This window comes from Oncorhynchus mykiss, chromosome 5 (assembly GCF_013265735.2).
Source record: "Oncorhynchus mykiss isolate Arlee chromosome 5, USDA_OmykA_1.1, whole genome shotgun sequence".
Classification (NCBI taxonomy): Eukaryota; Metazoa; Chordata; class Actinopteri; order Salmoniformes; family Salmonidae; genus Oncorhynchus; species Oncorhynchus mykiss.
The window spans coordinates 61,473,105-61,500,108 of NC_048569.1; the positions used below are offsets into that span (position 1 = coordinate 61,473,105).

Sequence of the window (27,004 nt, forward strand, 5' to 3'; positions counted from 1 at the left end):
CGAGACACAGTGGAGAAGAAGTTGGAGAGGATGGGGGACATCATCTATGAGTACGGGACAGAAAGATTTGGAGTGGAAGAGGCAAAAGGCGGGAGAAAGATTCCAACCCCACCAGTTTCCAGGAGGCAACAAGAAATCAAGCGCCTCGTTCAAGAAAGGCGACAGCTTAAGAAACAGTGGAAGAAGGCCTCGGAAGTGGAAAAGGAGGGCATAGAGGCACTTCAGGCTGACATCAAAACCCGGTTGGCATCCCTCCGTAGAGCAGAGAATCTACGGAAACGCAGAAGAAAGAAAGAACAAACTAGAACTCGATTCTATAAAGATCCCTTCAAGTTCCTTAAAAGTCTCTTCACGAAGGAAAAAAGTGGAGCTCTAAAAACAACAAAGAAAGACCTAGAGGAGCACCTGAGAACAGCAAACTTTGACTCAAATCGACATGAACATCTGGCCATCCATTCAGATATCCCACCCATTGAACCCCCGGAACATCATATTGAGACCAGCCCTTCCGACATGGAAAGAGGTGGAAAACACAGTTCGATGGGCAAGAACAGCATCAGCCCCGGGGCCAAATGGAGTCCCGTACAAAGTGTATAAGAACGCACCAGACGTCCTGAGGTTCCTCTGGAGGCTTATGAGAACAGCTTGGCAAAAGAAGATAATACCCAACGTGTGGCGTAGGGCAGGCGGGGTCCTGATCCCTAAGGAGAAGGATGCAATGAACATCAGCCAATTCCGCCCAATTTCCTTACTGAATGTCGAGGGTGGAGAAAAGGGACCTCCATGTAGTCTTTCTCGACCTCGCCAATGCATTTGGCTCTGTGCCCCATGAACTCCTGTGGTCTGCCTTCAGATTTTTCCACATACCGGACACCATCACAACCCTGGTGAAGTCGTACTTCCAGGATCTGCAGTTCTGCTTCACCACCTCAGAGTTCACCACCTCATGGCAGTGCCTGAATGTAGGTATAATGGCGGGATGTACCATTTCTCCTTTGGCATTCATAATGGCAAATTTCACCAGGCTCACTGTTCATTAACTCTTGGAAGCGCTTGCACAAAGGATAGTAACATCTCATCCTGTGTTCTTGGAATCTGTCTCGGAGCTCTACGGACAATTCCTTAGACCTCATGGCTTGGTTTTTTTCTCTGACATGCACTGTCATCTGTGGGACCTTACATAGACAGGTGTGTGCCTTTCCAAATCATGTCCAATCAATTGAATTTACCACAGGTGGACTCCAATCAGGTTGAAGAAACATCTCAAGGATGATCAATCGTATTGTGTTCCTGTTTCATCTGGAGAAGAAGATGTATGTTTTTCCTTGGGAGATTTTCATTGATTATGTTGGAGTGTTTGTGTTGACCAAATGCCCTCAATAGAGAACTGTGTTCAATCAAGAAAACCTACTCCTGACTCGTTTATTCTACCTCCCAGCTTTAGAGTGATGCCCAATTACTTGGTCCGCTCACATTACGTAAATAAGGTATTTCTGTTTTTTGTTTTTAATACATTTGCAAACATTTCAAAAAAACTGTTTTCACGTTGTATTGTGTGTGATGATTGATGATAGATTGATGCTAAAAATAATTTTATACATTTTATAATAGGGCTCTAACGTAACAAAATGTGGAAAAAGCCAAGGGGTCTGAATACTTTCCGAAGGCACATGAACAAATCAAAATATATTTTTAAACACTTTTGCTGCTGCTCCAGTTTCAACTGTTCTGCCTGCGGCTATGGAACCCTGACCTGTTCACTGTGATTACTATTATTTGACCATGCTGGTCATTTGTGAACATTTGAACATCTTGGCCATGTTCTGTTATAATCTCCACCCGGCACAGCCAGAGGAGGACTGGCCACCCCTCATAGCCTGGTTCCTCTCTAGGTTTTTTCCTAGGTTTTGGCCTTTCTAGGGAGTTTTTCCTAGCCACTGTGCGTCTACACCTGCATTGCTTTCTGTTTGGGGTTTTAGGCTGGGTTTCTATACAGCACTTTGATATATCAGCTGATGTAAGAAGGGCTATATAAATACATTTGATTTGATGTTTTGGTTACTACATGATTCCATATGTGTTTTTTCATAGTTCTGATGACTTCACTATTATTCTACAATGTAGAAAATAGTAAATATAAAGAAAATGACCCATGAGTGAGTAGGTGTGTCCAAACTTTTGTCTGGTACTATATATATAATACGTTTTGCTCTGAGACCAGGCTGGGATTCACTGAGGCAAATCATAGGTCAGGATACATTCGATATCTGCCTATGACATACTATAGGGCTCATTGTACAGTATGTGGATACAATATTGAGACACAGGACTGTGTCTATATATTCAGTTTCTCACCAGAGGTATATTCACTAACCAAATGGAAGCAGATGGCCATAATAGGGAGGGACCAATCTGAACTTGTTCAATAAGAGACGCTCATTTTCGTTGCCAAGAAACATTTTCTGTTGCAAACCATTTTGCTACGGTGTGCACTAATGAATACACACAGATTTTTGAGCGGTATTAGCATGGTATTAAGTTGTCAAAATGCAGCTGAGTTTGTTGTTTTAAGCATCAAAGTGGATATGAACAAGTCACATAAATATTTAACAAGTGATGCAGCAAAAAAAACTCAAAATAAAGCTCAGCATGGAAGATTAGCGAATGTTCCTGTTTTTCCAGAGACTGTGACTCAAGAGCTAAGTACTGCAGGATAAATGGAGCTGGGAGATTTGTTGTCTTCCCTGCCCTGAATGCCTCATCATTTGCCTCTACTAAAAGTCCAGCTCCAGTATTTATAGTGAGATAAAATGAATGGAATCAATCCCCTCGTCCCTAAGCTGTGAGGACCTGCCAACAGTCCCAGCCCTATAGGGATGACGGAAGTGTGTGTGTGTGAGTGTGTGTGCCTAAACCATCCCCCATAAACTGCAACCCTCCAAAGGGTAGTGCTACCAAGAACCGTTTTAATCAGATGAACCCTTTTTTAAAGACAAGGGTACTTTGTAAGGCAAAGGATTCTACCTAGAACCTTTAACATCTTAAGAACTGTTTTTGCAAAAAAGGGTTCTTTTGTGATTCTTTGGAAGGCAAAACGGATTATTCGGAAGGCAAGAAGGGTTCTACATAGAGCCATATATAATATTTCCCAGCATGCTCTATTGCAGGGAGATTTTCAGAATTGTTTGTTTCACTGTAATATCTGTTTTTGCATGTAATTGATGGGTTGATGCATTTAATGCGACACAAAGATAAATAACATACCGTTTTCTAAACTAATCCAATCTGTTAGTAATTGGATTTATTTAACCCGTTTGAGGTAGTCTCAGTATTCAATCTTCCCTACCCTTGGCAGTCATTCCGCAGGTTGCGGGTGATTAACAAATGCACTTGTTGGATATCCTAACTCTGGTTGGATTCCAATAGGAATTCCAATCAATTTGATTTGACATCACTTTGCAAGCCAGCATAATTCGACTTGCAGGCCTGAAGTGGCCTGTTAACCAAGGGTTCTCAGTAGAACTCTTCATAGAGTGTTCTAGGTAGAACCATATACAAAGGGTTCTTTAAAGAACCCTACATAGAGAGTTCTAAAAAATACATTTCTCCATAAACTACAAAGGGTTCTGCCCAGCCCCTTAAAAGGGTTCCCCCATTGGGACAAACCGAAGAACCCTGTATGGTTCTACTTACCATAGCCCAGAGAGAGCAGGAGGGCCGTCAGGAGAGCCTGCAGTCCACAGACAGGGACCACCGCACCCAGCATCCTGGACCTGAGAGAGAGAGAGAGAGATCTTTCAAATTATAATCACTCAAGTTGCCGATATGTTTGCATGTACACTCTCTTTCTCCTTCCCTTTTATTTATTTTTTATTTTTATTTTACCTTTATTTAACCAGGTAGGCAAGTTGAGAACAAGTTCTCATTTACAATTGCGACCTGGCCAAGATAAAGCAAAGCAGTTCGACAGATACAACAACACAGAGTTACACATGGAGTAAAACAAACATACAGTCAGTAATAAAGTATAAACAAGTCTATATACAATGTGAGCAAATGAGGTGAGAAGGGAGGTAAAGGCAAAAAGGCCTTGGTGGCAAGGTAAATACAATATAGCAAGTAAAACACTGGAATGGTAGTTTTGCAATGGAAGAATGTGCAAAGTAGAAATAAAAATAATGGGGTGCAAAGGAGCAAAATAAATAAATTAATTAAATACAGTTGAGAAAGAGGTAGTTGATAGGGCTAAATTATAGGTGGGCTATGTACAGGTGCAGTAATCTGTGAATCCTTAACATTCCTGCTAGAGTGGAGACAGGAGGAGACAGCTGAGAGGTGGACAGGAGGCATCGCCATTAGAATCCCATCACCAACAGGCACTTCTAGTGACAAATCAGACAGGAGTGATTTCTGTGGTTTGAAATCACCTCCTGGCCCTACATCAGGGGAGGGCACTGATAATGTAGCCAACTTTACATTCTCCCTACAATCAAAGACTGATTTCTGCCTAGAACAGCCCAGTCAGTAGGTCTACAATACAGTCTGATTAACAATCAGGTGGATAATATATTTTTATATCAAAGAATGTGTTATTATTTGGCAACCCATCAGCTTACTCTGATTCCTATACCAAAATAAAGTATGTTTTCACTCTTCTACATCAAAACAGCTGAGCAACACAACACAACAAGCAAATACAACATGATTGAAGCCTATGTTCCCATGGCAATTGTTACACATGGCATATTTGACTTTTTCACTAAGCACACACAAAATCAAAGATGCAGGAATTCTTGGATCTAGTGAGGGTGGAGGCAGCTGGTATGTGAGAGAGAGCCTAGTGTTTATATTAGTTTATTGGAAAATGCAGCTTTTCTGTGTCACTGGGAAGGTGAAAAACAGCCTCACGGGTTGACACCTTACCTTTGGAAATATAATGCTACAGAACGTGTCATCCTTGCCACGTTAGATTGCTTATTTTCTTTCTATAATTGTTTTTCTTTCACTCATTTTTCAATAAGAATACAAACAAATGTATGTCCAGATTTCTCTATTGAAGTGTATGTCAAATGTAAGTGATTTGCTTATTTTTTGAAATGTATAAAAGTACAGACTCAGAGCTTCAAAATGGTATATCGTACGTTGTAGTTGGAGGAAACATAGGAACGTTATGCTGGGAAAGTTGAAAAACTTGTTACCCTATTTAAAAGACAAGTAGGGGAAAAATACCTGTTTGAAAATTTTTAATGAAAGTTTCACACTGACTAGAGAACTCTTGTTTGTTTACGCCCATTCAGCATTGTTTGCACAATCTTAAGCCTTAGCCCCACCCCACCCACACATGTAAACGCATGTGAGTCAGCACGGCATTGTCCTCCAGAAAGTAGGTCTCCCTCAAAAACTCAACTAAATTTACGGAAGCAATGTTTTAGAGAGCTGTAGCAACACTTTTGCAGTTGTCCATAGCTGTATCTCTCCAAAAATCTGAGATATATAAATCTATATACTGACCAGGGAGGAGCCCGTTCAGATATATACAGACCAATCAGGACTCATCTCTCAGCATGTCCAACTGTTCCATTATCTCATCCAATCATGACTACCCAAGAAAGATGTTGTCTTTCTCCCTATATAGCTCAGTGCTTGCTCCTTGGCTCAACTAGGCTGATAATTAAAAATGTGTATTCATATTTACTGATCAAATACAAGTTTGTAATTAAGCCACACGGAAGTTCACATGTTCAAGAAGGCATTTCAGACAAAAATAAACATTCGCAAATGGCCCTACTGTGAAGTAGGAACCGGCAGCAGCCTCTGTAACTCATCACATTTCTTAATGAAGAAAAGTGAGGTCCTAATCTCAATCTTGATAGAAGAATCATGAAAACCCTGTGAAAAATATGCCTTAAATTCAATTCGAATCAAATCAACTTTTATTTGTCACATGCGCCAAATACAACAGGTGAAATGCTTACTTAACCAACAATGCAGTTCAAGTTAAGAAAATATTTACTGAATAAAAGAAAGGTTTTTATTTTTTAAATAACACAAGAAAATGACATAACATTAACGAGGCTATATACAGGGGGTACCTGTACCGAGTCAATGTGTGGGGGTACAGGTTAGTCAAGGCAATTTGTAAAATGACTATGCATGGATAATAAACAGTGAGCAGCAGCAGTGTAAAAATAAAGGGGGGGGGGGGTCAATGTAAATAGTCTGGGTGGCCATTTGGTGAATTGTTCAGCTTGGGGGTAGAGCCTTTTGGTCCTAGATTTGGCGCTCCGGTAGCCCCTGCCATGCGATAGCAGAGAGAACAGCCTATGACTTTGGTGACTGTAGTCTTTGACAATTTTTTGGGCCTTCCCAAATTTTTTGACGATTTTTTAGACACTAGGTGGATGGCAGGAAGCTTGGCCCCAGTGATGTACTGGACCGTATGCACTACCCTCTGTAGCGCAGTTGCCATACCAGGCGGTGATGCAACCGGTCAGGATGCTCTTGATGGTGCAGTTGTAGAACTTTTTGAGGATCTGGGGATCCGCGCCAAATCTTTTCAGTATCCTTCAGGGCAAAAGGTGTTGTTGTGCCCTCTTCACAACTGTCTTGGTGTGTTTGGACCATGATAGTTTGTTGGTGATGTGGACACCAAGGAACTTGAAACTCTCGACCTGCTCCACTTCAGCCCCATCGATGTTAATGGGGGCCTGCTCGGCCCTCCTTTTCCTATATTCCACGATCAGCTCCTTTGTCTTGCTCACACTGAGGGAGAGGTTGTTGTCCTGGCACCACACTGCCAGGTCTGACCTCCTCCCTATAGGCTGTCTCATTGCTGTCGGTGATCAGGCTCACTGTTGAATACAACTTTACTAATCCCCCCCAGGGACACCATTGTCAGAGCACAAGCACACATTTACATCAATTCTCCACATTTTACAGCATAAAGAGATAAGCAACCAGCTTTACAACCATGTACAGTATGTGTTTGCCCGGCTCAACTAAAATAAACCCTGACCTGTTACAGTATGACAAAGGGTTCACACCTGTCCAGTCCAGATCGTAGGGTCCAGTGTGTGTTGAGTGTAAACTAAATTCCAGTGAGATGTCAGTCCCTGGTTGGAGGACAGAGGAACCCTGTGTATAAATAATGGATGTGGCAGCTCTGAAGATACGACGTCCAGCCCAGCGCAGCGGCCAAGGGGCGAAATCCGAGGCGAGGGTACCAGAGATGGGACACAGATAGCTGGTGTCCATTACAGCCATGCTATTCGCTCAGACTGTCTCAAAGGCAATCAAGGACAAACACAGACAGCCCAGCCAGGCTATTCTCTAGGGGAGGAATATAGATGGGACCATTTAGGCATGCTTTATCCCTCCTAAATATTACAGGAACAACAGAACAATGCTTGAATGCTGCCCAAATGATGATGTGATATCATGCTAGAGGCAGGACTTTTTCCCGATCACGTGACCTGACCAGGGAAAACTTCTGGCTCCAGTATCAGCCTCCGGCCTTGTCACACCCTGATCTGTTTCACCTGTCCTCGTTATTGTCTCCACCCCCTCCAGGTGTCGCTTGTTTTCTCCAGTGTATGTATCCCTGTGTTTTCTGTCTCTCTGTGCCAGTGTATTTATCCCTGTGTTTTCTGTCTCTCTGTGCCAGTGTATTTATCCCTGTGTTTCCTGTCTCTCTGTGCCAGTGTATTTATCCCTGTGTTTCCTGTCTCTCTGTGCCAGTGTATTTATCCCTGTGTTTCCTGTCTCTCTGTGCCAGTGTATTTATCCCTGTGTTTCCTGTCTCTCTGTGCCAGTGTATTTATCCCTGTGTTTCCTGTCTCTCTGTGCCAGTGTATTTATGCCTGCCTGCCCTGACTTCGAGCCTGTCTGCCACTCTGTATCTGCCTACCTGACCGTTCTGCCTGCCCTGACTTCGAGCCTGCCTGCCACTCTGTACCTGCCTACCTGATCATTCTGCCTGCCCTGACCTCCAGCCTGCCTGCCACTCTGTACCTCCTGGAGTCTGATCTGGTTATGACCTTTTGCCTGTCCATGACCATTCTCTTGCCTATTCCCTTTGGATCTATTAAACATCTTATACTCCAACCACCTGCCTCCTGTGTCTGCATTTGGGTCTCGTCTAGTGTCATGATAGGCCTACAGTATTTCCTGGTTAGGAAAATTCAGAACCCTAATTATTAGGCTCCTTAGTACCATGCTAGGGGTGCGGGAAGAATGCCATGGAATTCCTTGCTAACGAAGCCTAGAAAATATAATATTCCCTACTTGTATTTCCAAAGGCTCCCCATGACACACAAACCCACTTCAGTTCAATCCCAGATCAATACAGTCTCTTCAGAGCACCGTAACCCTTTCTCTACATCATCAATACAAAGAAAGCCTTCTATTCATGTGTGTTTTATTGGGCTAAGTCACAACGTTATGTTGGCTCTGACCTTGCCGCATCATCAATACAAACAAAGCCTTTTGGTGGCCCTAAGCGAGATTTGGTTAGGGGGGGTTCCCCACCTCAAGGGCAAAACATTTTAGTGGCCCCCCTCTTGACGATGGCAGAAATAAACATTTTAGTTTTAAAGTTAATCTCCTGCAATTCTACACATTTTGCCATGGGGCGTAGTTTATAACACATTTCATGCAATTCTACTCAATTTGCCATGGGGCAGAGACAAACACTTGCAGTTTTACAGCTAATTTCCTGCAATTCTACCCATTTTGGCATGACTTATGCCATGTTAATATGATATCTGAGTGAGAGTGACTCACGAAATCAATGGAGGCCCCCTGGAGGTCAGGGCCCCTGGGCACGTGCCCTGGTTTCCCATTCAGTATTCGGCCATGATTACTACAAGTTTAGACAGCTGTCTTGACTAGTTTAGCAATCTTTTTGTTTTAGCTGACATGGCTCATTGAGTGAATGTCAATGACTGACATACAAGAGACAAACAAATGTAGAAACTACACCTTGGATATTCTACTTTTCAAACCCCAAATGAGTTCCTCATTTTTTATGTTGCTTATGCCCAGGGCCTGGCCCTCCTTGCCACTATCTTGAGCCATTTTCTTTGCATCTCCAACAGGTGATCTCTCTCTCTCTCTCTTTCTCTCTTTCTCTCAGCACTTATTCTTCTTGTCTTCGACCTCTATGCTACCAGCATGACTCAGGAGTATCTCTTAACTGTATTTTCGAGTTGGAGCCAAGCTGTGAGTGTCCTTTCAAATACCAACTCTCTCAGCTCAGCTGGCTCGCCGGACTGGACGTCACCTCAACGCCAACATGAACCTGCTCCTGTATGGACATATGCATACATTTCTCAGTCAGTCACAACACACATGGGCGCACGTGCGCACACCCATACAGAAACCTGTACACACACCCATACAGAAACCTGTACACACACCCATACAGAAACCTGTACACACACCCATACTGAAACCTGTACACACACCCATACAGAAACCTGTACACACACCCATACAGAAACCTGTACACACAGCCACACATACAGTGCATTTGGAAAGTATTCAGACCCCTTGACTTTTTCCACATTTTGTTACGTTACAGCCTTATTCTAAAATTGATTCAATATATTTTTTCCTCATCAATCTACACACAATGCCCCATAATGACAAAGCGATAACAGGTTTTTAGAAATTTTTGCAAATGTATAAAAAACAAAATACCTTATTTACATAAGTATTCAAATCCTTTGCCATGATACTCGAAATGGAGCTCAGGTGCATCCTTTTTCCATTGATCATCCTTGAGCTGTTTCAACAACTTCATTGGAGTCCATCTCTGGAGAGACCTGAAAATAGCTGTGCATCGATATTCCCCATCCAACCTGACAGAAGAATGGGAGAAACTCCCCAAATACAGATGTGCCAAGCTGGTACCGTTACACCAACAAAGACTCAAGGCTGCAATCACTGCCAAAGGTGCTTCAATAAAGTACTGAGTAAAGGGTCTGAATACTTATTTACATGTGATATCAGCTTTTTTATTTATACATTTGCAAAGATTTCTAAAAACGTGTTTTTGCCTTGTCATTATGGGGTATTGTGTCTAGATTGATGATGGGGGAAAAAAACAATTTAATACATTTTAGAATAAGGCTGTAACTTCACAAAATGTGGAAAAAGTCAAAGGGTCTGAATACTTTCCGAATGCACTGTAGCCAGAAAGTCAATATACAGTGCCATACATTTACATTTGAGTAATTTAGCAGGTCTCATCCAAAGCGACTTACAGGAGCAATTAGGGTTAAGTGCCTTGCTCAAGGGCACATCGACAGATTTTTCACCAGTTACTGGACCAACACTCTTAACCGCTACTGCTACCTGCCACTAGGCTACCTACCGCTATCGCTACCGCTACCTGCCACTAGGCTACCTAGCACTATCGCTACCACTACCTGCCACTAGGCTACCTACCGCTATCGCTACCGCTACCGCTACCTGCCGCTAGGCTACCTACCGCTGCCTGCCCCTACCGCTACCTGCCGCTAGGCTACCTGCTCCTACCGCTACCTGCCGCTAGGCTACCTACCACTACCACTACCTGTCTCTACCTGCTGCTACCGCTACCTGCATCTACAGCTACCTGCCACTAGGCTACCTACCACTAAAGCTACCTGCCACTAGGCTACCTGCCTCCACCTGCTGCTACCACTACCTGCCGCTAGGCTGCCTACCACTAACTCTACCTGCGTCTACCGCTACCTGCCACAATGTTACCTACCACTACCGCTACCTTGCGCTAGGCTACCTACCATTAACGCTACCTGCCTCTACCACTACCTGCCGCTAGGTTACCTACCACTAATGCTACCTGCCGCTACCGCTACCTGTTGCTAGGCTACCTACCACCTCCACTACCTGCCGCTACTGCTACCTGTCGCTAGGCTACCTACCTCCTCTCAGCTACCTACCACTATCACTACCTGTCTCTACCTGCTGCTACCGCTACCTGCATCTACAGCTACCTGCCACTAGGCTACCTGCCTCCACCTGTTGCTACCGCTACGTGCCTCTACCGCTACCTGTCGCTAGGCTGCCTACCACTAACGCTACCTGCCTCTACCACTACCTGCCGCTAGGTTACCTACCACTAATGCTACCTGCCGCTACCGCTACCTGTTGCTAGGCTACCTACCACTACCACTACCTGCCTCTACCACTACCTGTCGCTAGGCTACCTACCACCTCCACTACCTGGCGCTACTGCTACCTGTCGCTAGGCTACCTACCTCCTCTCAGTGCCTTTCACAATCATAACCCGTTTCAGATTAGACATACTGTACAGACTTAGCGTTGCTACTACCATTATTGGTCACATACACATGGTTAGCAGATGTTATTGCAAGTGTAGCGAAATGCTTGAGACCAGAACAGGTGTGTACTCTCCTGTACCACCCACTGAGACAGTGTCCCATACTGAGAAGACTCAGGGAAGTCACTGGGGGCCTTACTAGATCTCTACGCAGTCTCCACTGCTTCATCCCAGCTGGTTGGAAGCTCTGCTCAGCCTGACTGTTCTCTCCATGCTGTCCCACCCAGACGGCAGGGAGAGAGGGAAGGAGGGAGGGAAGGATGCTTCCATATGCTGTTACGATCAGGCAGGAGTTCATGCTGTCCCTCTATGGAGCCTCTTTCTATCCTTCTCTCTGTCAACTTTCTTCCCTTTTTCCACAAGATCTCTATCATTCTTTCTGTCTACCCTATTTATTCCCTTCCTTCCTCCTTTCTATCCCTCCATGGAGTCTACCTTTCTCTATCTGCTCCCTCCCTCCTTTCTATCCCCCCATGGAGTCTCCCTTTCTCTATCTGCTCCCTCCATCCTTTCTATCCCTCCATGGAGTCTCCCTTTCTCTATCTGCTCCCTCCATCCTTTCTATCCCTCCATGGAGTCTCCCTTTCTCTATCTGCTCCCTCCATCCTTTCTATCCCTCCATGGAGTCTCCCTTTCTCTATCTGCTCCCTCCATCCTTTCTATCCCTCCATGGAGTCTCCCTTTCTCTATCTGCTCCCTCCCTCCTTTCTATCCCTCCATGGAGTCTCCCTTTCTCTATCTGCTCCCTCCATCCTTTCTATCCCTCCATGGAGTCTCCCTCTCTCTGTCTGCTTCCTCTCCTTTCTTCCGTGCCATCGTGCGTTATGAACCAGGCTCATTAATCACTCACTCCCCTGTCACTCCATCAGCTCACACTGTCATTGTCCCTGCAGCAGTCAGTCATTCAGTCACACACACACACACAAACACACATGGATGCACGGACGCAGGCACCCACAGACCAACGCACACAGACCAACGCACGCATGCACACACACACAATGCCATTTTCATTTGGGACTCAGACCCATCAACAGCTATGTAGGTGACAGATTAGAAATTAGGTGACAGAATACACTACCGTTCAAAAGTAGTTTTTTTGTCCATTCATTCAAATCCCATTAAATTGATCAGAAATACAGTGTAGACATTGTTAATGTTGTAATGACTACTGCAGCTGGAAATGGCAGATGTTTCATGGAATATCTACCTAGGCGTACATAGTCCCATTATCAGCAACCATCACTCCTGTGTTCAAATGGCACGTTGTGTTAGCTAAGAAGAGTTGATCATCAAACCCTTTTGCAATTATGTTATCACAGCTGGAAACTGTTGTTCTGATTAAAGAAGCAATAAAACTGGCCTTCTTTAGACTAGTTGAGTATCTGGAGCATCAGCATTTGTGGGTTTGATTACAGGCTCAAAATGGCCAGAAACATAGGGCTTTCCTCTGAAACTCGTCAGTCTATGCTTGTTCCCACATGGTTGCTGATAATGGGCCTCTGTACGCCGATGTAGATATTCCATAAAAAATCATCCGTTTCCAGCTACAATAGTCATTTACAACATTAGTGTACATTTGCAGGAACCATATTGCTGAACTTCCATATTGTATATTAAATGTTCTCTTTATTATACTATATTTGCAGGACAAAGTTGGCCTTTAATGAGCTGCTTCTCCTTCCTCAATTGGTTGTGTTTTCCCTTGGTGAGTTTTTGTTTTGATGCATAATGATAAAAGCATCCAGATGAAAACAATGCTGAGACCGCAGAGCCATAAGCTAACTTATAAAACCTGAATGAGGATTGAACACAACAGCTCTCCAACAGGAAGAAAGGAGATCATGCGTTTTCTGGGGCACAACAAACACAATGTCTGTCTGTGATGCAGTACATTCAGATGTGTCTGTGGTGCAGTACATTCAGATGTGTCTGTGGTGCAGTACATTCAGGTGTGTCTGTGGTGCAGTACATTCAGGTGTCTCTCTGTGGTGCAGTACATTCAGAAGTGTCTGTGGTGCAGTACATTCAGATGTCTCTCTGTGGTGCAGTACATTCAGACGTGTCTGTAGTGCAGTACATTCAGATGTGTCTGCGGTGCAGTACATTCAGATGTCTCTCTGTGGTGCAGTACATTCAGATGTGTCTGTGGTGCAGTACATGCAGATGTGTCTGTGGTGACATACATTCAGATGGCCCATTGGCATGCCATTTGGTTGAGCGCTCTAACTCTAGCTAGCTAGCATCCATGCTAGCATCCACGCAAAAATCCATGCTAGCATCCAGCGCTCTGACTACCTAGCTAGCATCCACACTAGCATCCACACAAATGCCAAGCCGGAGCGGATGAGTGCAAGTTGAATCTTGAGCAGCCATACATTTTCCCAATGTGGCGCCTGGCCTGTATGTGTACTATATGAGAGCCCGTAGCTGGCCTGTATGTGTACTATATGAGAGCCCGTAGCTGGCCTGTATGTGTACTATATGAGAGCCCGTATCTGGCCTGTATGTGTACTATATGAGAGCCCGTAGCTGGCCTGTATGTGTACTATATGAGAGCCCGTAGCTGGCCTGTATGTGTACTATATGAGAGCCCGTAGCTGGCCTGTATGTGTACTATATGAGAGCCCGTATCTGGCCTGTATGTGTACTATATGAGAGCCCGTAGCTGGCCTGTATGTGTACTATATGAGAGCCCGTAGCTGGCCTGTATGTGTAATATATGAGAGCCCGTAGCTGGCCTGTATGTGTACTTTATGAGAGCCCGTAGCTGGCCTGTATGTGTACTATATGAGAGCCCGTATCTGGCCTGTATGTGTACTATATGAGAGCCCGTAGCTGGCCTGTATGTGTACTATATGAGAGCCCGTAGCTGGCCTGTATGTGTACTATATGAGAGCCCGTAGCTGGCCTGTATGTGTACTATATGAGAGCCCGTAGCTGGCCTGTATGTGTACTATATGAGAGCCCGTAGCTGGCCCGTAGCTGGCCTCTCCCTCCACCAGTCTGGCTCTGCATCATCATCGCAGCCTACCATCTGCTCTCACACACGGGCATACAAAAACACACATGCATAAATTAAAGTGCACGCACATCCCACCATGATTGAGGCTGAAGGCTCAGTTCATAAAAGGAGGATTATTGGCGTTTCAACGGTGTTGAATGATAATGAAGTCAATGCCAATCTGCTGTATGGGCATGTGAATGTCGGCGTGTGTGTGAATGCATGTGCATGCGTGTGTTCTTTGTGTGTGAGTGTGTTTTATGTATGGGTGTGTGTGCGGGAGCCTATTTGTCCCTGTGAGTGTTTGCATGAGTGTTTCTCAGTGAACATGCAGTAGTGTGCCCTTGTTCCCTATATGAGTGAGGGATTGTTTATGCTGACATGAAAAGATGCAGGAGATGGGCTATTCATGGGATGAAAGGATGGATTGAGGGAGGGAGGGAGGAGGCTGTGTGCCACATTAACGTTAAACTCCTGAAAGGCCCTGTCAATTACACTGGAGTGCTCCTCACAGTCTCTCTCTCTCTCTCTCTCTCTCTCTCTCTCTCTCTCTCTCTCTCTCTCTCTCTCTCTCTCTCTCTCTCTCTCTCTCTCTCTCTCTCTCTCTCTCTCTCTCTCTCTCTCTCTCTCTCTCTCTCTCTCTCTCTCTCTCTCTCTCTCTCTCTCTCTCTCTCTCTCTCTCTCTCTCTCTCTCTCTCTCTCTCTCTCTCTCTCTCTCTCTCTCTCTCTCTCTCTCTCTCTCTCTCTCTCTCTCTCTCTCTCTCTCTCTCTCTCTCTCTCCGATTGCATCTAATGTGCCTGGATGTGACCAGGGCAGCAGGGAATGCAGAGTGTGTTTTTCCTCTCTCCTGATGATGCTACCGACAACACAAAAGGTTGGATGTATTCTCGCCGTGAAAGAGACAAGAGGGAACGTATTGGAGAGGATTTCTCCATGCAGAGCCGAGCCTGCCCAGGACTGTGTGAAAGCATATTACTTCCACCTCAAAGAAACAGTGTCTCCCTCTGCCCTCTCTCTCCTATTCAGATGAGCAACCTACCAATGAAATGAGCCTGGCTGGCAGTCAGGGCTTGGCTGGAGGTGGAATATCTCTCCTCTTTAAGATGAAAATAACATATTGCTCCAATTTGGCATCCAACAGGAGTGGCGTGGTCCTGATTTTAAACGAGGGAAAGAGAGAGAGAGAGAGAGAGAGGGTGGAGAGAGAGCTAAAAAGGGGAAAGAGTGATCGACGCTCGGTGGCTGTAAAGCCACTTTAAAATGTGGCAAATGTTTAACTTGTTCTTGAGCACATCAAGGTCTCCTTGCCTGCTGTCTACAAGAGGAATGTAAATTTGGGCTGAAAGTAAAGTATATTGAAAATTTTTCAGCGCAGCATCGGACACAAGCAGGCTGTGACTGACAGGGCTTCTTTAGGGAAAGCCGTTAAGTGCACTGGGCCAGTAACCGAAAGGTCGCTGGTTCAAGTCCTAAGCCGACTAGGTAAAAAATCTGGCAATGTGCCCTTGAGCAAGGCACTTAACCCAAATTGCTCTGGATAAGAGCGTCTGCTAAATTACTTAAATGTTTACATTTTAAATGTATATAAATGTGTGTCCTGTTCTGTCTGCTGTTGCCTTACCTAACCAACCCATCACTGTAACCTTGGTGTTAGATCAATACTTGACAATCCTGGAGGAGAAAGAGGAGGGGCAGAGCTTAGCTATGGCATGCTGAGCCCAAGTAGCTTCTGAAGCAATGGCATGGCTGGCGCAGCGACCATACACACACACACAGAACCTCCCTCACCAACCCCCAACCTTTGCAGCAATGGCAGTCACAGAAACCCCATTCATCCAAAGAGTAGGAATAAAACCCCATCACTCTGACAGTGACTGAGCCTAAACCCTCCCCAAACTCCCTGAGGCATTCACACCTGCAGGGAGCTGTCACAGACAGTGTCACCCCCAGTATGTTACCCATGGGTTTAACAGAGCAGGCCCAGGACCCTGGACCTTGTTTAGGGAAACATCCCCCACCACAACACACGTCTCAGATGCAGCGCACCGCAACCGCCGTGCAGAGACCATGTCATCACTTCATTATTGGCCGAGGTCTGGGGAGAGTAGGGAGGCCATATTTCACATACAGTAACTCTCTCTCTCTCTCTCTCTCTCTCTCTCTCTCTCTCTCTCTCTCTCTCTCTCTCTCTCTCTCTCTCTCTCTCTCTCTCTCTCTCTCTCTCTCTCTCTCTCTCTCTCTCTCTCTCTCTCTCTCTCTCTCTCTCTCTCTCTCTCTCTCTCTCTCTCTCTCTCTCTCTCTCTCTCTCTCTCTCTCTCTCTCTCTCTCTCCATTCCCCCTCTCTCTCGTTCTCTCTTCCCCCATCCCTCTCTCTCAGCAGTCCCAGTACATAGGGACACAGGCAGACAGGCAGCAGGCAGGCAGACGGGATAATTCCAGTGGCTTCTGCCCGCCGGCTGTTAAGACTCAGTTAATCAAAGTTCCTACGGGCTACAGGCCGCTGATTCACGCTTCAGTAACATGCGCTCCAATATGCTGCTGAGATAAACTCTTACATATCAACACCAGAGGATTATATTGTGTTTCCAACTTCCCAAGTGAAGACTGGGGGGACTTTAAGATATTGATTATGGTGTAAACCCCACTCTAAGACCCACACGCCCACCACACAAGCACACACACACACATCCTAAAATACACACCCCCACCACACACACACACACACACACACACACACACACACACACACACACACACACACACACACACACACACACACTCAAATCAGTAGAGTCACAGTCAATTGAAGACGCCAACCCACCAGACCTGTTTTTTTTTATTTAAATACTTATTTTCTGTGCATTTGAGTATTTTACTATAAATAGCACACTATTTGAAAGTATTTTCTAAATGTATTTCCAAATAAATGATTTCAAATACCAAACAGACCTGGTTCAAATGCATGGGAGTATGTAAGTAGTTCCATAAATACAGTGTATTTGAGTACTTTCAAATCTGAAAGTGTATTTCCAAATACAGTCCAATATTCAACTACTTGTGTTTTCAAATGATAAATATCCAAATACTTACTTCCAAATTACTTTGAAATGAGTTAAAATACCCTATATAGTATTTAAACCGAGGTCTGGTTGCCACACATACAGAACGGATAATATGTCATCACCCAGGATTCCTCAGTCAGTAACACAGCCCATGTCTCCCCTGTGTGAACTAGATAACTTTGATATCTGTGAGTTATTAGGAACAACAATGAACAATTAGCTCCAGTACACCATCCCTCAGCACTGCTCAGCACTCCCCACAATGTGAAAGGGAGGTTAATTAACGAACGATAGGAGCTGTCTGTCTGCTGTTTAGGAAGCTCTCTAATCCATTCCCTGAGTTGAACGCACACACACACACACACACACACACACACAAGCAGGAGAGAGACTGTGGGGAGTCACTTGGAGAGAGTTTGAAGGAGACTCTCCTAGTCCATCACGGTGCTGTGGTGTGTGTGTGTGTGTGTGTGTGTGTGTGTGTGTGTGTGTGTGTGTGTGTGTGTGTGTGTCTGTGTGTGTGTGTGTGTGTGTGTGTGTGTGTGTGTGTGTGTGTGTGTGCGTGTGTGTGTGTGTGTGTGTGTGTGCGCGTGTGTGTGTGTGCTGTTGGTTTGTGCCCGTAGCAGTGTTTTAATGAGGCTTAACTCTCCCACTGTGGGAGTCAGGGGATCTACTTTTTTACCTTGTCTCCACAGCTGAAGGCAGCTTTTGTTTTAATCATGCCATAAATTACAATACCGTCTGAGATGATGCAAGAATGGTGACAAATGGATGCAGGGACTATGGAAAGTAAGTTGGTAGGGGGTTAGGGGTTGTCAATAGAGCTTAGCTGGACGTTCCGGGCTTCACACAGACGCTTACAGGCACTCTCTCACACACACACACACACACACAGACAAACAAACACACTAGTTGTGATCGCAGAACCTATTCTGTCCCACGCCATTTCATCCAATCACTTTATGAAATTAAAGCCCAAGACCGTCAGTCACTCCGCACACTGTGAAGCATATGCTGCCTCCGGAGATATCGCTGCGTCCCCAATTAAACACACACACACAGACACACACAGACACACACACACACATACACCCAAACCGCATTGGGGAAATTTGCCCACTGTTATAGGGACCAGGATGTCTGCATCACAATCACAGCACCTGAGACATATAGAGGAGCCCTGTGTCCCCACCTCACACACAAACACACACCCTCTCAATCCACACACACCCAAAGCCCATCAGAGCCAGAGGGACATAGACAGACAGAGACAGCCAGATGGACAGGCTGCCTGGACTAGCTACCGAGGCCCCCTGACAGTCATACAAACACAATAATGATCCAGTCAGATAAGGACCACATGTGTCCTGTCCTCAGCAGCACATAAGAGCTTGACTGACAACTGCTAAACGGTCTGCATGGAGCAGGTGCACTTTGCCTCTAATGATTTAATGAACAAAATGTCCCATCAACTCAAAGCCAATGTGAAGATTTTGGCAGATATTTCAATCAATTACCCTGTTATGTACAACAAAATGTCAATCCAAGTTAATGTATGTGTTATATTTAATTCATCAGTGAAATATATCATATTTTTTCTGAGTTGAATTCATTCTCCATTGACTGGGAAATAAGGACAATAAGATCCAGAGAGATGGTGGTAAGGAAATAAGAAATCAATATGGAGAGGTAAGAATGGAAAGATAGACCGGAGAGAGAGAGAGAGAGAGAGAGAGAGAGAGAGAGAGAGAGAGAGAGAGAGAGAGAGAGAGAATCTTAACAAAGGCGGAACCATAAAGAAGGGATTGTGGGCATGAAGCAGTGAAGGAGAGAGAAGAGAATGTAGAGGATATGGTAGAGGGGGTGAGACTTCCAGTCTTCCAGTCAGACGTGAGCGAAATGACACATCAAACAGAGACACGCTCACAATAGTTGTGATGAGCTTTGGAAGAGAAATGTGACAGATAGACAGAGAAGAGAAAGAGGGAGAGTGATAAAGAAAGAGAGTGAAAGTTGGGGAGAGGCGAAGAGAGGATCAAAGAGAGATATGTTGAGTTGAAAAGAGAGTGTGAAAGTTAGAAATGTAGTGTGTGTGTGTGTGTGTGTGTGTGTGTGTGTGTGTGTGTGTGTGTGTGTGTGTGTGTGTGTGTGTGTGTGTGTGTGTGTGTGTGTGTGTGTGTGTGTGTGAGAGAGTGAGAAAGAAAGTGAGAGGGAGAAAGGAGGTTGAAAAGAGAGTGTGAAGTTAGAAATGTAGCTAAAGAAAAAGAGAGAGAGAGTGTGTGTGTGTGAGGGAGGGAGGGAGACACAAACACAGGAAGTCAAACTCTTTCACCTGAGGTTCAGTACAGTACTCAGAATTACTAAGAAAAGCTTGTCTGAGCTCAGCCTGGGTGGTTGTTTTAAAGTGTGTCTGCTTATTAAATAATCACACTTAGACCAGCTAATGAGTCATGAAAGCCTGCAGATGTTTCTGGATCCTGTTAGAAGGAGAGAGGTGACAGGGGTAGATGAGTGTTGTTTGGGAGGTGTCAGAGGAGAGAAGGAGAGAGGGAAGGAAAGAGTGAAAGAACTAGAGGGGGAAAGAAATGTGTGAGAGACAGATAACGAGAGAGAGTGGGAGAGGAGAGAGCAGGAGGGAGGGAGATTAAGAGAGAAGGTGAGGGAGGATGAGTTACAGAAAGAGAGAAAAATAAGAAAGAGAGAGAGAAAGAGACTGTAGAGAAAATGACAAAGAAAGAGAAACACTGGGAGTGCAATGTAAAGGTTTTGGCTCGGTGATGGTCTCTCTGTTGTCTGAAATAGATACAGAATGAGATACAGAATGAGATCCCCTGGCCATATTGATTCAGAGGCACAGACTCGTTTGGAAAATAAGAATGGATGACTTCTCCTTTTGGTCAGGGTTCATTTATGTATTTATCTGTGGCCCTCGCTGCCAGGCAGAGAGGGACATCTCCCAACTTTCAAATGTTGAGGTCAGAAAACTAATTTCACAGAGAAAGCTACAGGTAGATTTAGCCTTTTAAAGATGCACTCTGCCATTTCCTGGTTGATAAAATTCTAAAAGTTTGACTAATTTCCGTTTATGTGACAAAACAAGCAAGTGCAGTGCAGAGAATCATTGTACCATCTAAACCGCTGTGAAATATATTTTCCATAACCAAATATATTGTATTTTCAGCTATTTGAAGCTGGTGGACTGAACCGAAAGTAAAAGACGCAGAAACTAAACTTAAACACGGGAAGCATGGAAATAGATCTACCACTTCTTACAATTGCTTTCAATGAGAATGACAGATCTATAACTCACATTTCTATGTGAATTTGGTCGGGTCGTCCCAAAAGTGACATATTGCAGCTTTAAGTGAGTGTGGGAAAGGGTGACAGGTATGGGTCATGTTAACTGCAGTAGGACCCAGATTCAAAATACCTGGTGATTCACAACATCTTTTTCATTAAGTTCTCCCTCTGCTGTGGTTCTGTGGTTGTGCAATACGCATACAATAAGCCACCAGAGCAAACGAATAAAAAGCATTTGGGTTATAAAATCGGCAACTGGTATTTCTCTATCAAACATGTGAATGTTCAAAGTACTCTTTTTGACAGTCTGATTGCTCATAGTAATTCCTTACTATCATTAACACCATCAATGTCCATAGTATCATTCTGACAAAAGGGAAACATTGAATGTGGCAAATAAATCCATAGAATCAACAGGGATTTCGGTCATATTTTTCTCTGCTCTCTTCCTCTCCCAGAGTAATGCTCCACATATCACAGTACAGTATTACCCACCCTTTCTCCCTCATCCCTCTTTCCTTCCCTCGCTCCCTCCTCCCTCCTTTACCACCCCCGTCTTGTAAGCTACACAGGCTCCCGGGTAATTGCATTTCAACAGACAGTTCAAACGATGGCATGAAATAATTAGTGACCAAACTGATGCAATCTCCGGCATGTTGATCATCTAGCCAGCCCTGCTGTGGCCTCAGGGAGAGGTACTGTAGGTGCTGGTGGGATAAAGTGGATCCTCTATAGGTTTATACTGAAGACAAGCCTGGTACACGACACACTGCACGGGTACTATATTCTATGGCGATGCAGGGAGAGATAGGTGCGTGGCAGATGATAGTGCAGTCTGTGGTAAATGTATACTGTATAGGCTGCACACATGATGCATGCACACCACACAGACACACTCACCCGGATAACTAGCCTAAATGATATGGATCTGCATTGATTCTGCAGCTCTGTTTGCACCTGGACGAATGAACAGAGGCAGCACATCTTCCTGACTCCGAGGCAGGCCACTTGGATCAGCGGCGCCCAGGCATGTTTCTACCAGTAATTGGCTTTAAATGATCTGACTACTACTGTCTGTACCACACAGAGCCGTGATGGAGGCAAAGTGTCATAGGATCTGGCTGACTGACTGATGCTCATCTGGAAACCATTGTTCTGCTGTGCCGAAGCTACTCTGACAGCTCAGTTCCTACCATAGCCAGGTGTTCAAATGGGAAGATTTTGGTGGGCATACTTGATGGTAACATGGAATGGAATTGTGTACCTGCAAGTAATATTCTGGGTCCTGACATGCATTTGGAAAGTATTCAGACCCCTTGACTTTTTCCACATGTTGTTATGTTACAACCTTAACCTAAAATGGATTAAATTGTTTGTTTTCCTCATCAATCTACACACAGTACCCCGTAATGACAAAGCAAAAACAGATTTTTAGAAAAAAAAAGTGAAATATCACATTTACATAAGTATTCAGACCCTTTACTCAGTACTTTGTTGAAGCACCTTTGGCAGCGATTACAGCCTGGAGTCTTGGTTATAACGCTACAAGCTTGGCACACCTGTATTGGAGTTTTTCCCATTCTTCTCTGCAGATCCTCTCAAGCGCTGTCAGATCAGGTTTAAGTCCGGACTCTGGCTGGGCAACTCAAGGACATTCAGAGACTTGTCCCGAAGCCACTCCTGCGTTGTCTTTGCTGTGTGCTTAGGGTCGTTGTCCTGTTGGAAGGAGAACCTTCACCCCATTCTGATGTTCTGAGCAGGTTTTGAAGCAGATTTTTATCAAGGAACTCTCTCTACTTTGCTCTGTTCATCTTTCCCTCTCCCAGTCCCTGCCACTGAAAAACATCCCCACAGCATGATGCTGCCACCACCATGCTTCACCTTATTGATGGTGTCAGGTTTCCTCCAGACGTGACGCTTGGCATTCAGGCCAAAGAGTTCAATCTTGGTTTCATCAGACCAGAGAATCTTGTTTCTCATGGTCTGAGAATCCTTTAGGTGCCTTTTGGCAAAATTCAAGCGGGCTGTCTGAGGAGTTGTTTCCATTTGGCCACTCTACCATAAAGGCCTGATTGGTGGAGTGCTGCAGAGATGGTTGTCCTTCTAGAAGGTTCTCCTATCTTCACAGAGGACCTCAGAAGTTCTGTCAGAGTGACCATTAGGTTCTTAGTCACCTCCCTGACCAAGGCCCCTCTCCCCTGATTGCTCAGTTTGGCCGGGAGGCCAGCTCTAGGAAGAATCTTGGTTGTTCCAAACTTCTTCCATTTAAGAATGATGGAGGCCACTGTGTTCTTGGGGACCTTCAATGCTTCAGACATTTTTTGGTACCCTTCCCCAGATCTGTGCCCCGAGCTCTACGTACAATTCCTTCAACCTCATGGCTTGGTTTTTGCTCTGACATGCACTGTCAACTGTGGGACCTTATATAGACAGGTGCATGCCTTTCCAAATCATGTCCAATCAATTAAATTTACCACAGGTGGACTCCAATAAAGTTACAGAAACATCTTAAGGATGATCAATGGAAACAGGATGCACCTGAGCTCAATTTCAAGTCTCACAGCAAAGGACATGAATACTTATGTCAATAAGCTAAAAATAAATGTACATACATTTGCAAAAATGTCTAAAAACCTGTTATCGCTTTGTTCTTATGGGGTATTGTGTTTAGATTGATGAGGGGAAATGCTTTATAGAAATCCATTTTTGAATAAGGCTGTAACTTAACAAAATGTGGAAAAATGGAAGGGGTACTTTCCAAATGCACTGTATGCTGCAGATGACATGGGATTTCATGTCAGAAGGGAGTAGGGGCATCATAATGATGTAATATTGTTGAATGGTTGTTTCATCTAAATGATGAACTGCTGTTATAGGTCAACGCCCTAACTTCTTCCTTTCCTCTGCAGTTCTTTCCTTCCACCTTTGTAAGCCCAAAGACAAGGATTAATATGATACTTTTTAAACAGATGACCATGAAAAATGAGGATCGGCAGTAAAGATCCTATTAGTCTGTAGTGAAATACCACAGCGTAGAATTCAACTGGATTTAACAGCCAAGGAATTTAAAGCAAAGGAATTATTTGGTCTCCATTGTTGCTGTATTGTACCTCAATTACAACATTTGCCAGTAAGACCTGCCTTTAAATGTAATAACGTTTCAAGGACTTGCCTTTATTCCTGAGAATGTGTCTAGAGAGAGAGGGGCTTGATAAATTCACTGCACTTCGTAAGTGAATTTTGGATTCATGAGCCAGTGCTTCCAAACGATATCTTTGGAAATGTATTTGTCTGAATGATTTTGGCATTTTATAAGATCAAAACAGCGAGGACCCCAGAAATTAGTTTAGTTCTGGGCTGCAAACATATTAACGCTCCACAAAACATTGATACTCATATAGCTCCATGTTACCTGATAAGGTAGGAATCTAAACATGGAACAAACAAGTGATCAACAGATTATTTTCCTGCAGTTCAGAGTTCTACCTTTCTTAATGTGACACCTATATTTTCATGTATTCCATTTGGCTATGTCGTCATCCAAAAAAGTTCTCGTTCTCAATGACTTACTGTATCTAGTTGAAATATGAATTCATTTGCATACGATTGCATTGTCACGGCATCCCCATAGTGTTTGAGTGTTTGAGTGTTATTGAAACCACTGCAGCTCTGTAATCCCAGTAGTTTATCATGTATCAAGGCCACAGCCAGCCGGATGGAAGTGTATTTAACCACTGTGTCATCAGCTGGCATAAATTGATTAATAGGCTGCAATTACTAACAACAGAGGCAGGATCGGGCAGACACCCCCATTCATATTAATGGTACAACATGTCCCCAAAAACAAGAGCGATTGCCGGCCACATTATGACGAGGGCCCTTCATTCTTTGTGTTTATAATCATTCTGGCCTGGCCCTAGAGTGCTAATGCCTTTTTTATGTGACACTCCAAATAAGTGCCCAGGAAACACAGTGGTGGTGGTTTCAGGCGTTAAGCGTCCTCGTACAGTAGATGTACAGACCTGTGACAAATGAGAGAGGAGAGGCTCATTAAATCTCATAGAGAGCATGTTGACATGCCAACATAACCTCCTCCATCCTATAATTATCCTCCTCGCTCGAGGACAGTGAGGAAGAGAGAGTGGAGGAGAGAGAGAGTTAAGGGCGCCATGTTTCATATCCTTATCAGCCCGATCTCATCAGATTGGGAGGGAGGGCAGCATCCTGCGAACTATCGGTACCAGGAGGACTGATTGCAAACAACACCTAGAGACAGAAGGGCTAGGTCCGGCAATTCAGCTTAGAACAAATTCTTATTTACATTGGCGGCCTAAGAACAGTGGTTTAACTGCCTTGTTCAGGGGGCAGAACGACAGATTTTCACCTTGTCAGCTCGGGGATTCAATCTTGTAACCTTTCGGTTACGAGTCCAACGGTCTAACCACTAGGCTACCTGCCCTCCCTGCTGCCGTCTCTGCTGTGAAGGTCTCTCTCTCTCTGTCTCTCTGCTGTGAAGGTCTCTTACTCTCTCTGTCTCTGTCTCTCACTCGGAGCCTGTCAACAAACTCACCTCTTTCCCCTCTCAACCCTCTATCCCTCTGTGCTACCCCTCTCTCTCCGTTTCTTTCATTCCCCCTTCATGTCCTCCCTATACCCCCACACACCTCCAGAGACAGCACTGGCAGAGGCCACGGTGCCACCCTCCCTCAATCTCAATCCCCTCACCCCCTACATCACACCCATCTCCTCAGCCCCAATCATTCACATACTACAGTGCACACACCCTCCCATCCATCGTATTCCATCCTGGCACATCTTCCCTAATCTGGAGCAGAAGGTGGAAAGAGAGAGAGCTCAAAGAGACAGCATCAGCACACAGCATCACCTAACACACTTTTGTTTCTGCAGATCGGCCTCTGCAATAGTGAAATTCAATGCATGACGTCTCACATGTGTATCATCTGTGATGATACCAATTACATTGAATGCAACTTTACTCCCCTGGGTCGTATTCATTAGTGAACACCGTAGAATAACGTTTTGCAACGGGGGGAAAAAAGCAAGCTTTCTTATTGGACAAGATCAGGTAATCCCTTCCTGTTTCAGTCCTTTTTCTTCCATTAGGTGCCTTGTGAATGTAACCGTGAATTCCCTGGATTTCTCTGCAGCCTCACAGGTGTCAGCTTTCCGTTCCAACTTAGTCTTAATGACTAAATTGGTGCAATTAATTAGCTTGATTTGTGGTGTTAACCTCAGCCCCTTCCACATGGGGCCTCGCATTACTAAAGGGGAACCAGTCGATATATACAGAAATTCATTGACTACCCCTCTTGATACAGTACTTATAAAGACGTATTGATAAACAGACGGATTGACTGAGAAAAGAGTATTGGCTTTCTCCTCCAGCAGCGAGAGAAAGTGACTAAACAAGGAAGCCATGATATAAAGAAGAGTTAAAACTCTCAAACTCCCACTTATACCTGGGCTAACACTCCTCCATCTCGTTTCGTCTAGTTTCCTCTCCATCTCTCCATACACCTGCCGCCTGCAGTTTTTTTTCTCGGCTTATCAGTGAGCTCGGATGAAGAAAAAACTTGACTAATGTCCCAGCAGACCATCAAAGCCTCAGGCAGCCTGACTCAACTTCAGCCCCTCGGTGTGACTCTGTAGTGAGGTGCGGAGGGAGGGAGTGTGGTGCTGAAGCTGGAACCATGGAAGCATCCTGCTAGTATCCTGCTAGTACAGCTCTGATGGATGCAGTCCTGTCACCGGAGCCAACTGTTCCTGCACAGCGTGTGCCCAGCCTGCTTTTAATGGATGCCTCACACATGCCCAATTAATTCCTAATAATGTTTCCTTTCCCCATCCCCTGCCACTGCTGTCCCACCAACTGCAGTGTAGGCGGCTGTCTGGCGGGAGGAAGAGAAGAGGGAGGGAGTGGAAGAGGGAACGGGCAACAAACTGGAAGAGAAAGGAAAGGTTTGCTAGCCCACGGAGCAGGTAATGTGGCCAGGAGAGCGGCTAAATTGAAAAAATGCTATAGTGCCTCAACATGGAGCTCCCACCAAGGGAGTCCAAAAATGATTCAGAAACAATTCATTTCAAAAAGACAAAACAAAACTACAAAACTATATTGATAAAATATGTTTTATAAATATCTGCTCCAACACACAGTTCCCAAAAACTATTACAACAAGCTAGGGTCCAAAAGCTTCTGAAGTTCCGCTCAATTAGCATTCTCAGTCAATACAATGGATGGAATAAACAAAAGGGAGAATAAAGCCACTTAA

The 27,004-nt window shown here is 44.6% G+C and overlaps 1 protein-coding gene across 1 annotated transcript in view; it reads right to left on the bottom strand.

The window, feature by feature from the left end:
• LOC110522983 (neurocan core protein-like) overlaps window positions 1-27,004 on the bottom strand; it is a 206,966-nt gene that overhangs the window by 168,992 nt on the left and 10,970 nt on the right. The window contains exon 2 of the mRNA XM_036978016.1: window positions 3,694-3,773. Within this exon, the coding sequence (XP_036833911.1) occupies window positions 3,694-3,766 (73 nt within the window). The 5' untranslated portion in view covers window positions 3,767-3,773. The remainder of the gene's footprint in view (window positions 1-3,693; window positions 3,774-27,004) is intronic.